At 37.2% G+C, this 13,815-nt stretch overlaps 1 protein-coding gene across 3 annotated transcripts in view; it reads right to left on the reverse strand.

Moving 5' to 3' along the window:
* STAU2 (staufen double-stranded RNA binding protein 2) overlaps window positions 1-13,815 on the reverse strand; it is a 176,530-nt gene that overhangs the window by 103,639 nt on the left and 59,076 nt on the right. For all 3 annotated transcript variants that reach the window (XM_075023454.1, XM_075023452.1, XM_075023453.1), the window contains exons 7-9: window positions 10,657-10,764; window positions 4,423-4,635; window positions 111-248 (exon numbers count right to left, since the gene is read on the reverse strand). In XM_075023454.1, coding sequence (XP_074879555.1) covers window positions 111-248; window positions 4,423-4,635; window positions 10,657-10,764 — 459 coding nt within the window. The remainder of the gene's footprint in view (window positions 1-110; window positions 249-4,422; window positions 4,636-10,656; window positions 10,765-13,815) is intronic.

The raw sequence follows: 13,815 nt of genomic DNA on the forward strand, positions 1-13,815 counted from the left end.
AAGCAAAGAGCTAAACACAGAGGGATCGGCTTCATATTATGCCACCATTTTGCTTGAGTTTGAACATAACGTAGCAAGGGCATTATCTCGAATGTGACAGAAGATGATACCTGCATAACAAACTCTCGACGGCGAGGCATTCCTCTCTCCGAAAGAAGAACATACTCTGGCTCCTTCTCCTTTTTGGCCTGTTGGATCTGAGCCAGACGACTGATGGGATTCATTCCTTGACCATATTCTGGTCCAGTCTAAACAGGTTTAAAAGAAAGAACCATTATTTCAGCATATATCCATATGACTATTATGCTGCTTCAATAAATCATTTACTAGGGCTACCTCTTCTTTAATACTCCTTTTGAGAGAATAAGAAGTAAATTTCTTCCCATCTTCTGATCATGAGATAGAAGATAAGAATCCTCAAGCTCAAAACTGTGACAAAAAATATACACCTATCGTCTGCCACTGTTGCAGGTAGCGTACACACCTAGCATCTATAAGCTACTAATATCCTCATCTATCTACGGAGGTCCTATGGGGATGGATGAAAATTAGCAGATTCATCAGTCAATTATATCTCATTGCCCTATTTCTATGACCCTATCCCCTAACCTCTTAAAAAAGGTTGTTACAATGCTGGAACATGCAGTACGCTAAGAAGAGGTGGGATTTACATGGGGACAAAAAAGATTTGTCACATAACAAGGAAGCTGCCTCTCTCAGCCTTCCTGCCTTCCTTCTCAGCACTCCTGCCTTCCATCCTGCAATGCAAATAAAGGTGCAGAAGGTTTACTCTGCATGTGATTGGAATGTGCCGTCAAAATACTTTTATGTAGTGAAGTTAGAGAGGAGTATCTCCAATGGCTAGAAATGTTGCATATCGTGAGCCACCCACAAAGTATTGAAATTGCTTAACAGACAATAATCCTCACAATAACATGTCAAAATGTACGGTTGGTGGGGGAATTGATCTGATGGGGGGAAAACAAAAGGACTGAGAGACTGATCTGTCCAAGATTACACAGACAGGTGAAAAATTACAGTCCTTACAAACTAGCTAGTTCTGACATCCTTTTAATATGTTATTACTCACATGGCAAATGCTCTCTCAAAGCAAATAGCTATGAAAATACTTGTTTGTAGGTCTTAAGGAGAAGAAATTAAGACCCCTCAAAATTCATCTGAAGTCATATTAACTGATTGATATACCATAACACAAAGAATGACACTTGCAAATGTAAATAGCATTTGAATGTAGACTTGTTTTTATGTTATTGAGCTATTTCTTTTTCATGAAGCCATTTGCAGGATAAGAGAAGATCAGCATTCATGCTTGTTTGAGCTCCTCAAATAAGAACAAACGAGTGGTCCAGAAGCTAAAGAGATGATCAGCAACTGAAGGCAAAGACCAGAAGGGGATATTGTATTAAGAAAGCTGTGCAGCAAATCCTACATAGCATAACTTCTGAAGTTGTTAGAGAAGATGTAGGTGGAAGAATTAAGACAATGTCATGCACAAGAGCAGTTTTGTGGGCAAGAAGCCAGGCAGAGACAAAATGTAGAGCAGGCTAAATAAAGTACAGGCCATAAGAGCCTCATAAACATATATACAAATAAAAATAAGTTACTGTTGTCACTTTTTTTGGTGCTCAAAACATGTGCAGGTTAAATTAAAAGAAATGGGCACACTGAAAGCATTTCAGAAGTTTGGATATTCGAAAAATAAAAACCTTCTACACATCCAGGTTATTTTACTATTAACATCTCTTTCTAACATGGCCAACTTTGGATAATTCAATTTAAGATTGTAATGGTAAATGGTATATGGTAATATAAGAGATATTTACATTATTATACCCTTAGCATCTTTCTTGAGAAAAACTTTCCAAAATGAGACAGCCAGAGCCAATAGCATTTTCATATTTTGCAGCTTTAAAGCTGCATTAATGCTGATGGATTTCCTTTAAATAACTTGTTATGCTCATTTTTTCCTACAAGTTTTTGAGAATTAGATCCCCAGAATTTCAGTAGGAGACAGGTATCTAATTAAACTAGGTGGTTTTTTTAAATCACTCATTCTGTGTTGAAGGCAAATGAAAAGAGAAAGATGATGAAGTAAGTCCTTTGTACATTTTCCAAACCCAGATTTGCACTCTCCAAATTATTTGCTCATTTTAAATGGATTTTCTATTGGCTGCCTCTACAGAACTCTGCACTCAGTGTACTGAATATACAGATTTCTAATCGTCATACTTTTAGTAAAGTAAGTACTGCTTTACTTATTTTTACAATCTATCAATGTAACACACAATGAGGACTAAGTTCAAGCCATACTGATATAATGCTGCCCAGCCTAACACAATGCATGCTGTGGACATAACATAATTCAGAAAAACTGAAGATTTTTTTTTTTTTATTAAACTAACAAGAGGCAAATACAGAAAAGGAGATGAAATTATGAAATTCAGGTCCTAAAACTATATTCTGAAGCACAGGTTTTAGACATGAAGGTTTCCTGGTTTTTCCTGCAATTCTAGTCTCGAGGTTCCTGACCTGCAGAGTATGGGGCAGAAGTGACTCTGTAACACCAGAAAGTGAGCAACTCTCCACCATTATTTACACCAACCTAAAATGAGTATGAAAGGCTATTAATGTGCCCTTACATATACCTAAATGACTATCCAACATGCCAGAACATAGAAAATCATGTACAAAGAGTTTAACTACTTCCTCACAAAATAATACTTCCTAAAATAAAATGATTTTGGCTACTTCCAAAGCCTCACCTTCTGCACTGAACAGATGACAAGTTGTGCTGGTTTTGGCTGGGGTAAAGTTAATTTTCTTCATAGTAGCTAGTATGGGGCTGTGCTTTGGATTTTTGCTGAAAAGAGTGTTGATAACACAGGGTTGTTTTCGTTACTGCTGAGCAGCCCTTACACAGCGTCAAGGCCTTTTCTGCTCCTCACCCCACCTCACCAGTGAGGAGGCTGGGGGGGCACAAGGAGTTGGGAGGGGACACAGCTGGGACAGCTGACCCCAGCTGACCAAAGGCATATTCCAGACCATATGATGTCATGCTCGGCATATACAGCTGGGGGAAGAAGGAAGGGGGGGATGTTCGGAGTGATGGCGTTTGTCTTCCCAAGTCACCGTTAGGCATGATGGAGCCCTGCTTTCCTGGAGATGGCTGAACACCTGCCTGCCCATGGGAAGTGGTGAATGAATTCCTTGTTTTGCTTTCCTTGCGTGCGTGGCTTTTGCTTTACCTATTAAACTGTCTTTATCTCAACTCTTGAGTTTTCTCACTTTTACCCTTCTGGTTCTCTCCCTGATCCTGACATGGTGGGAGTGAGTGAGCAGTTGTGTGGTGCTTAGTTGCCGGCTGGGGTTAAACCACGACACAAATTAGTGTGATTAGTTGTTCAGTGCTGAGACTAGGTAGTGATGCTTCATAAATATATGGACACTATGTCACTGCTTTTCTTAGATCATTTCGAAGACTAATTACTCCAGATGACCCTTTGGTTTTGTATGAATTTAGGATGAGTAGACAAACTAGGACTAATCACTGTAGACCAAGTGAATTATAGAAGTAGCAATGAATCTACTGCCACCAATAATAAAAGCACCATTTAAGAAGCTGGAGCTCACAAGAATCCAGAGCCTCTAAAGGAAGCCTCATCAGTGTAGCAAGAAGCAGATTAATATCCTCTGAGACAGGGCATGTTTTAATGGAGGGATGGTTCAAAGTCTGCAAGTCGTCCATGGGCTGGTCCCCAGTCAATTTTGCATCTCTTTTTGAGAGCTAAAGAGCATTATCAAACACATGCTAACGTTAACACAGGCACATGAAATAAAAAAAGTACTGTCTTTTGGCATTTGACAAGTGACACACTAGGCTGAGATGTCAACATACTCTTGGCCTTCTTTCAAATCTTTCAAAAAAATTGAAGCTGAAGCCACAAAACTCCCAAATCTAGCTCCATAAGGGGAGGAAGCTGGACTGTGCACCATTTCCCCATATGTCTACTCTTTCATGTATCTCTCTCCCTCTTCAAACTGGGGAGGGAGGAAAGACCAGGGAGAGAACCACCACATATGCTAGGAGGGCCTCCCAGAGATGATGCTAAAAATTCATATGGCTGTACAGAGCTGCTTGGAGGGTTTGATCCTCCACTAGACTTGAACCAAACCCCTGAAGACTTCAGTGGTGTGAGCTCAGTTCTTAAGCTGAGCACCTTACAAGCCATTATGTTTTGAATTTCACAGCATTCTCAGAATTTAAAAAAGCACAGGCATATTAGCACAGGCAAACAAGTAACAATATTGACAGAAAATTACAAATAAGCCTTTACTGATTTTAAATCTGAGTAACTGTTACTTTCTGAACAAACATCCTTAATTCTATCAAAGGACACATACCTTCAGTATTGTTTTTGGACGTTTTTTAAAGTAAAGTTTTGGTTTTTCAATCACAGGAAGAGGAGGAAGTTTCTTAAGTTCTTGTAGGACAGCCATTGCAGCACGTTTCTTTGAGAGTTTCTTACTGTTGCCTTCTCCTTCTGCAGTGAATTCTCCTACTGTAACGCGTGTAACAAAGCTCTTCATGTGAGGAGGTCCACTTTCTTTAATCACCTTTTAAGTGAAAGTAACACTGAGTCAAATCACCCTACAAGAATATAACTTAATGTTTGTATCTCTGCAATGTACTTACTACTAATGCAGTTTTCCTGCTAATCGAAGGCATTAGATGGGATTTCATAAAATCTTGACAAGTATTAATGACAGTACCAGGTTTGAGGGCAGAAAATTAAGGCTAATTAGATAAAGCAAATCTAACCACCATATTCAGTGTTTCACATAAAATACAGTAGGCCTATATTTTCAAAAAGATTTATACAATAACACAATACACACCAATAATGCATATTTAAACCAAGGCTGCTGTTTTTATCCTTGCAAGGTGCTTCATGTACTAAAGAAACCTAATTCATGAAGGTGCACCAGGCTTTGGCTATTTCTTCATATTCATATTTGGCTATTTATTCATATTCATATGAATAAAACATATTCAAAACTCTATTTACATGGCATCACTTCAACCCCTTCGTAATTTTTTTCTATTATGATTAAAACATAGGATGTTTGCACATGGTCCCAAACTTCAGTCTTAAATCCGTATTTTTACACTGTCCTAGCTGCAGGCAGCATGCCTGCTCTCAACTCTTACCTTGCCAGCATACACAACTCAAGAGTGATATCCTGTACATTTGAAAGGCTGCCATAGTCCTGCCTCCATGACTCTCAGCTGTCCCTCCCAACAGTACCAAAAGGAATTATCAGAAAAGCCACCATAACTCACACAAAAGCCAGTAAGTTCTGAAAAGTTTCATTTATTCATTCCCTTCCAAATATATTCAGTATCACAATAAGAAAACCCATTTGAAGTACTTCTCCACTATTAAAAGTTACAATAATATGGAAAAAAATGAAGAAAAATGAAGTTCTGAGCACCGTACCTTCCTTTAGCTCTTTTTCTGTCTTCATTTTTCCACACACACATATCTCCTTTTAGGAGGCTATACTGTTAGGATGCATTCACCAACAAATCACAGCACTGCAAGTGCTAAGATAGCCATCTCTTCATGTATGCACCATTTACTGGTCTGGACAATGTCTATCAGGGATTAGAGGCCTCATTTGGGAAAAGGTTCAGTTATTTTGTTTGATGGGCGGAAGCAGCTACCTAATTTAATCTTTGTTACACGTAATTTGTATAAGGAGACATTAGAGCATCTGACAGGCATCTCTTTGTATTATCTTCAAAATCAATACAAATATATATTTTTTCAGTAGGTGCAATTACATCAAACCATTTGTTGAAGAAGTGTAATGCCTGAATGCAAGGGAACTGAGGTAAAGGTGCTAGGGCCTTCTTGGTGTAATAACTATATTTTTAATGGGCTGAAACCTTCAACCTTAATATTATTGCAACATGTTTTGTATTAAAGTTCTTTTTATCAAGGTCATGTCCCTTGCATTATTTAGTTTTGCTGTTACACTGTAATGAGGTCTCCTTAGGCTTGTATTTCTTTTTTAAGCTCTCTTTTGTGGCAACTTCACCCAGTAAATACAATTATCACAGCATATATCAATAAAAAGACACAAAATGAAAATTAACAGACAACTTTGTCCGCATTTTCCCAGAATAAGAAGACATCTGTGCCAGCATAGAATTTTTCTGTTGTAGTCCAGGAGTGTTGCCACTCTAAGATTCCAGGTAATAATTTCAGAAGTGTTTTCAAGATTGCCTCACTTGAGCGTTGCCCACTAGCGCTTCACCACTTGAGAAGGCAGTGATGCTTTCGAGGCACTGACCCATGCTGAGCTACGGGAAGCTGCACAGCCTGCACCAGAGCTGGAACAAGCCCAGTGCTGGGATCTCCCGCTCTCAGGTACAGTTGGGCTTCGTATCGATGCTGAACACCTTCATCGCACTGCAGTGTTTCCCACTCTGCTTTAAAGTCATATCTTAATCCATCCCTGTACATTGCTATCCAAGTATTACAACACGTTGGCTGTAAAACATGGCTAAATTAACCTCACTAAGGTCCTTAATCTTTTTGTGGTCTTACTAATACCATTATATAGGTGTTTCTACTTACATGCAATATAATGTATTAATAAAATATACAAGAATAACTATACTGACCAGATGAAAAAGGAGAAAATAACTTGCTTAAGAAATATAATTGCTGAGTTCCTAAAATATTAGTTTTATATAAGTTTTCTCATATATATATAAATGCACACAAATTTATATATATATATATGAAAAAGAATGTTAATACAAAACCAGATTATATTTTCATATACAAGATAATATATTTCTTAATATAAAACTAATGTATTCTGGTGTGTTTTTCATCTTTTAAACTTTTAAGTATGTGACACAAGGTAAATAATTGCCTGGAAAATGTTCAAAACTGTTTCTTTGTTAGTGTGTAAATGAAAAAAAGTCTGTGTTGTCAATGGAATGAACCCCATAGGACTTAGATGGGATCTGGATCAAGCTAAACATCCAAATTTGGTAATTTAGCAAAAAGAATATTTACCTAACAACATTTTTGGTTAACCCCAGATTTTAGATCTTTTTTACTCCACATGATTTCAAACAGTTGTGCTATAAGCCTAGGGACAGAAAACACTAAAAAGAAATTCAGCCTTTGCTATCCAAGAACACTATATGCATTAGTACATTAAACTATTTCCTCAGTTGAAAGATACGACCCGTGGACCAAATCATGCCTAATTTAAAGCTGAGAATTTGATTAAAGGTGACAGTTCAATACACTTTTCTTTTTCTGTTTCACTGATTTAAAGAATAACTCCAGCAAGAGAAAACACATGGGGCCAAAACACATCTAAGGTCAAGTTACATCAAGAGTGAATTTGGCTCAACTTAATGAATCATGCTGACAAATGAAAAACAGCAGTATGGTTATAACGAAAGAGCAACGCTGCTTCAATTATTAATGAGGCTCCAGGTAAAAAATCCAAAATATTATGACAAGATTAAATGGATATTAAAAAAAAAAAAGAGGAAACAAAAAGCAGGTCGACAAAAACGTGTCACCTACATCCATGATTATTTAGAAGTTTTAAAATACCAATATATTTCCATGTGCTTGTGTGGGCACACATACCAGATTTTCCCAGTTTAAAAAAAGAAAAAAAAGTCTGGATGTTTTATTAAAACTGGAGTGAGGAAGGGTGAGCATCATGCCAAACCCGAATGAGAGCTAGTCAGTATGTCAATCATCCAATCTGAAAGCCTTAATCCCCAGGAGAGCAGGAGCCAGACGGGTGTGAAACTTCCTGCTGAGAACTTGCTCAGTCTCCCAGAGTCAGCAATTTGGTCTGTTCCTAGTTCCAAATACAGAATCTCTGTCTTACTGAGATAAGACTGGGACTTAGAAACTGCACTCTTTTTCCCAGCAGAACACTGGAAAGGGATGGAGAGGCAGAAAATTTGCCTGTTCAGACACTTTATTCCCTCACTCCTGATACTGAGAATGAAAAAAAATTTTATTGTATTTGCTGTTCTAAAGAAAGAACACTCCAATCCAAAGAAAAATACTGATAGAATGACAATCTGAAATACCCCAACATGTTCTACAACCTGAAGCTGTCGACCTCAGTTACGTCTTCTAGGCTCACTCAACTCCTTACTGACAAGTTGGAAATAAAAAACACGAAAGTTCCAAAAGAACTGAAAAAAAGCAAGATTTTAGCCTACTGTCAAGGAGGGAATAAGCAGCAAAATGACCATTTTACAGCTATTCTAACAATTCCTACAGCAATCCGTTTGTATCCCTCCTTAAAAATTGTTCATTGAGAGTCCCACAAACGCCCTAGAGGAGTTGAATTTTGACTTAAAAGTTGATGAATAAAGGTTAGCTAAGGATGCACCAGTGATAAGTATGGAATAAAGCTTGTTCTTTGTTAGAACAGAATGCTTTTATTTTAGTTAACAATTTAATAGATAGAAATTCCTTAAAACTTGTCTTAAAGTTCCTAGGCAATTAAAACTAGCCATATTACTCAAAAACAGGATAGACGAAGAAACCCACAGGGTTCTGCATGCTCTTCCTATTTGCCACCCCTTGTGCACTTCTAAGGACACATTTACATAGAACTTTACATACCTTTATGACCATTACTTTGTTGCATAACATAGCACTGTTGGAACATTGGCTAAAGCTTCGTCAGATGAAGAAAAGGCAGATCATTTTATAGCTATCGCACACAAAAAATGCTAGAGAAAGCTTTGATGCCTGCCTGGAATAACACAAAACCATTTGCAAATAAAATCCTATTAGAAACATCAGATCCTGGGGATCACCCATAATTGCTTAGCAGTTATATTGAAATATAAGCCAGTACCAAGTTCAATCAAAACTCTATTTAAGAATGTCACCTATACTTAGATTTAAAGGCAGGAAATAACACAAAACCTGTCAGGAGAGCAAGAAACTGTCTTTTTTCAATGTTGTTAACATTCTTTGGCAAGTGACACATCAGACTTTTCCTGTACTAAGTATCTTTGCCTTCTTTCTCTCCTTACCAAATGCTCTCCCTTAAATAAGCTGAAACACAGGAATGAAGTTAAGAAGACATTCAAAGCACTATCCCTCCCTCTTTTCTTTCCAACCTCCAAGCTATTCTGTGACTTGTGACCATTTATCGCCTTGTATTTTAGTGTATTGATTTGTATGGAACTATTCCAAATAATTTTAAATACTTAAGGTAGAAAATGATGGGTGAAAACTGAAACGTTAATTATGAGCTTCCTTTTTGAAACACGGGCATGTGTTTCCATTATGTCTGATCTTATATAAGAGTTATTTACGTTCCATGTAGTTGCCAATTGATACACCAACAACCCTGGACACCCCAGTTTTAACCTTGAGATTTCACATTCTCTTAACTTTCTCATTAGTTTATATTACACAAATCACATGTATGAAGCACATACACATTTGTTATACTGAGGAATTCCTTAGTCAAAACCAGTATTCTTTGCCTTTGGCTCTCTTACCTGCCTTCTGAGAGATTTCTCAGATTTCTAAGAAGGTCCAGATAGCTCATTTGACATTGGCCAATTCACAGATATGGGCCGAACATGTCGGTAAACCTGCATACAGCACACTGTAAGGCGTGCCACAGTATAATTTTTTTTTTCTGCATGCAAACATGTGCCTGTACTTCAAAAGGAAAAAGCACTGGAGAAAATAACCACCACCAGTATAGGCAGTACCCACCTCCTTCATATACACTCAGTTTAAATGCAAAAAAAAAGCAGAAAAATAAAACTTTAAAGAGTCACTTACACTAGCATTTTCTCCATTTAAAAAAAAAAAAAAAAAGAGAAAAGAAAAAAAACCCCACCAGCTTGAAAGTCTGGTGGTTCCTACCACAACAACATTAGATTTTTACAACCAGTTTGTATAAGAACTTTCTCATTGGAAAAATTTTCCTGTTACTATCAGTGATTCTCCCGTAGTTAGTTCGTTGATAGCATTGGAGCTATTCCAAATACTCTTTATTACTTAAGGTAAACAAAGGTGGCAGAAGCAGGTTCATAGATAAAATCGCATGAAATGAGGAAAAAAAATCATGAAGGCTTAAGTAGAGATAGATAAGGAGTCAAACAGTGTGGAAGATAAAAAGATACTCATGACTTTCTGAAAACAGCACATCGGATGCAAAATGTCTCAATGGGAACTTTTGTAGTGTATGAATGCCTACAGTTAAAGCAAAGACTTTGACTGACTGTTTTGAAGATTATTTCAGCTCAGATTGAGTGTTGCTACTTATTCTAATACAACAGCACCATACAGAAGATTCTTGAACTGTCTTTCTGCCATCCACTTGTTTGCAACCAAATATTAGGTCTCTAATACTTCTGAAAGAGCATCTAGTTTAATAGTAAAAACTCAGTGTCTTAGACTCTGATATACTACCAATATTTTTTATTATAATTTCCATGAATTTGAATGTCACATTCATAATGTATTAATATTTTTAACTGCATTGAGTTTTAGTGGCAGGGGTTTTTAATACTTTCTTAGCAAACAAATATGTAACACATACCTCAAAACTGACAGGTATATTGCGCTTCAAAGCAATTTCAAACACTACACTGATCTCAGACTTGTTTGCATCTTTATCTTCTTCTGATTCTTTTCCTGTTTCTCCATTCTGAAAGTGAAGAATGCATAATCATATTACAATTTTTAGAAGATAAAAAAATAATATACTTCTCCCTCAATTTCTTAAAGACTTTTGAGTTCTCCTGTCACGCTGTAAATCAGCATTTGTACATCCGTCTCAGGACCCCATTATCAGACACCCACTGATTGTGAAGCCATATATAATGCACTTATGCTTCATAATAAAGGAACACATACACATTAATTTATACATTAATGATGGATGGCAAAATAACTTTGATGGATTTTAGTCTTATTAATGACATGGATAATAATCATCTGAATACACACTTCTTGTGTCAAACAAGAGGATCAAACAGATCCTTTGACCTGTTTCTCAGTCTCTCTGTGGGTACCCCTTCCAAGCAAGGAAGAGGTTTTCTGTACTTCTTGGAAAGTACAGAAGACTGTACTTCTCTCAGAAGAAATTCAGTGAATCACCCCCACACTTTGACTGGGTCACAGGTTACAGGTGTCCTCAGCAGGTCCAGCTGGTTAATGGCCCCTCCATCGACTTCCCTCTGGGAGTTATGACCAGTGTGAAAAGGTAGTGACAGAGAACAGCTTGCTCAACACAGAACAGTATTTATTTATCCATAGGAACATAGCAAACAGAAAGGCTAAGAGATAAAAAAACAAAAGGCACATGCAAATGTTACCCTGCCTAACATTCAGCTTTGCTTTATACTTTAGGTAAGTCTTATTTTTCTCAGACGACCACCAGCACGGGGATCAGTCAAAGAGTTATCGCCTTTTACAACTGCTACCTTTTGGTGTTTGTCCCCCAGGCCACATCTTCCTTAGTTCTCAGAGGTTTCACTTTCAGGTACTTTCAAACTGCAAAGCTCTGAATGTTTCAAACTGGGATCTCTCAACAACCATGTAACCTTGGCCAGGCTCCTAATTTTTTATTAGTGGAGGTAAACAGTGAAGAAACTTGGGCTGAATTAGGTGGATTCCTGCAGAGTTCCCTTCTTACATAACAAAGTCTGATCTAAATCTTCAGCCACTAACATAGCTACAAAATGCAGATATAAAAGTTATAAAATAACATTGAAAAACATTAGGTTCTTCACATTCACAATGAAATGTATCAATCTTTTATCTACAATTTGTTAACTCGTAATATATTAATGTTTAAGATAACACAGGAACAAAAATCCAGCAGTCAGTTACAGCATGCAGACTTGGAGCACTTTTTGTCTCATTAAATGCTTGTAAAATTTTGAGTCTGAAAAAGCAATTTACATCCCTGACATTTATCTAGTGCTAAATACAAAACAAAAATTTATAAAGTTTATAGAACCTGCTGGAAAAAAAGCATGCAGTGCCAAGCAGCAGCAAGGGTAGTTAGAATGAAATTATGTAGGACTTCCAGCTCATTTCATATAATGAAATGTAAAGTACCACTGAAATCAAGAATGTAGGTCATTATAGGACAGGCAAAACATTGATTAGGTTCACTGAGAAAGATCAACTGAACAGAGTTAAAAGGACAATATTTAAAAATAAAAATATATTGTTGGGATATAAAGAGTATCAAACAAAGAGTGTGGTACTACTATTCTGTAAAAAAACTTAGTGAGAATCTTACTCAGTACTGTATTCAACTAAGTTTGTGTTTTATAAAGGACACTGATAATCTGAAAAGCTGACAATAAAAGCCACAAGGATGAACTACTGATTAGAAAAAACCCCAACTTTACAGAGACACTATGGAAACAACAAGTTCTATAAAAAGATTCAAAATTACCTAAGCAGAATCTGTAAATATATATGGGATAGAGATTTTTGATTAGCAAATATAAGAAAATACCAATTCGATAGAAAATCAAGCTAAGTGAACTTAGAAGAAATATCTTGCAAATTATCTTTGAAATGGGGAATAATCAATCACTGGCATAATTTACACAAAACATAAAGCCCATTGGACTGTCACCAAGCCTTTAAGTCAAGAATGTTTAGGTTTTCTAGCTATACCCTAGCTTAACCAGATATGTAGAGTCTAATGTAGAAATTACTGTTTAAAATTTCATGATTAATAAAAACACATTGGTCCAGAAAACCCCCAATTGTCCCTTCTGCCCTTACAATTTAACTCCTTGCATATTTTTCCACCAAACACAGTAGAGAGCCTAACCGTGAGTGGAGCATAGGGAGGATCATAGACTTTAAGGCTTAGACCTTAGTAATGAGCAATAAAGTTTCAAGCATTAGTCATATGACTTCCCTAAATAAAATAAAATATGTTCAGGAGTGTCTCAAGTACTTTGGATTTAAATTTGATCCTCATTCCACAACTGACACTTTAATTGTAAGGCCTTTCTTAGCCTCACATCTATGAGACAGCAGAGGTGCTTTGGCAGACACACAATAGCTCTTTTATGAAAGCAGGCTCATATTCACCTCTAACTCTGCCCTGTTTGCTGATTGCTTCTTGTTTCTGCCCACCTTATACTCTTCTACACATTTGCACAATGAAGTATTAAGATGGCAATACTCCTCAGTGGTTTAATATGGAAAAAAGATTTTTACCCTTAACTAAGTTTTTTAAAAAAAGGAAAAAAGGGGTATCTTGAAATGAAAGAAGAATATATAGAAGGCTGCATTAAGCAAACATGGTTATGAAGGCGAAAAGGTAAGCCCATGTATTTACTGTGCTATATTCCATGGATCCCATTCCAGTGAAATTCACTGAGTTACTAATGGGATGCAGGGCTAGATCGGTACCAGCAGGTCTGTCCTTGCTCCCCTCTCTGCTCTTCTTGAAGGACAGTGGCAGTGATTGGGGAAGAAAGAAGCTCAATCTAGTCATGTAATTGAGGCCAGCCAGACTCTAATGTGTCCTGGCTCTGGTCCACGCATGATGTTTGAGGAATGGTGAATCAATCATCTTCCGTGGCTGACCCAAGCAGCTAAGTTCTGCTGAAGGAAGGAGAGTTTTACTGAGCTGGACAATGTCCCATGGTGACGGCACATCCCACCAGTGCGTAGCAGCCCTGCGTGCACTTCACATGACCAGCAGCAGGGAGGAGCCTCA

The sequence above is a fragment of the Buteo buteo genome, chromosome 3, assembly GCF_964188355.1.
Source record: "Buteo buteo chromosome 3, bButBut1.hap1.1, whole genome shotgun sequence".
Classification (NCBI taxonomy): Eukaryota; Metazoa; Chordata; class Aves; order Accipitriformes; family Accipitridae; genus Buteo; species Buteo buteo.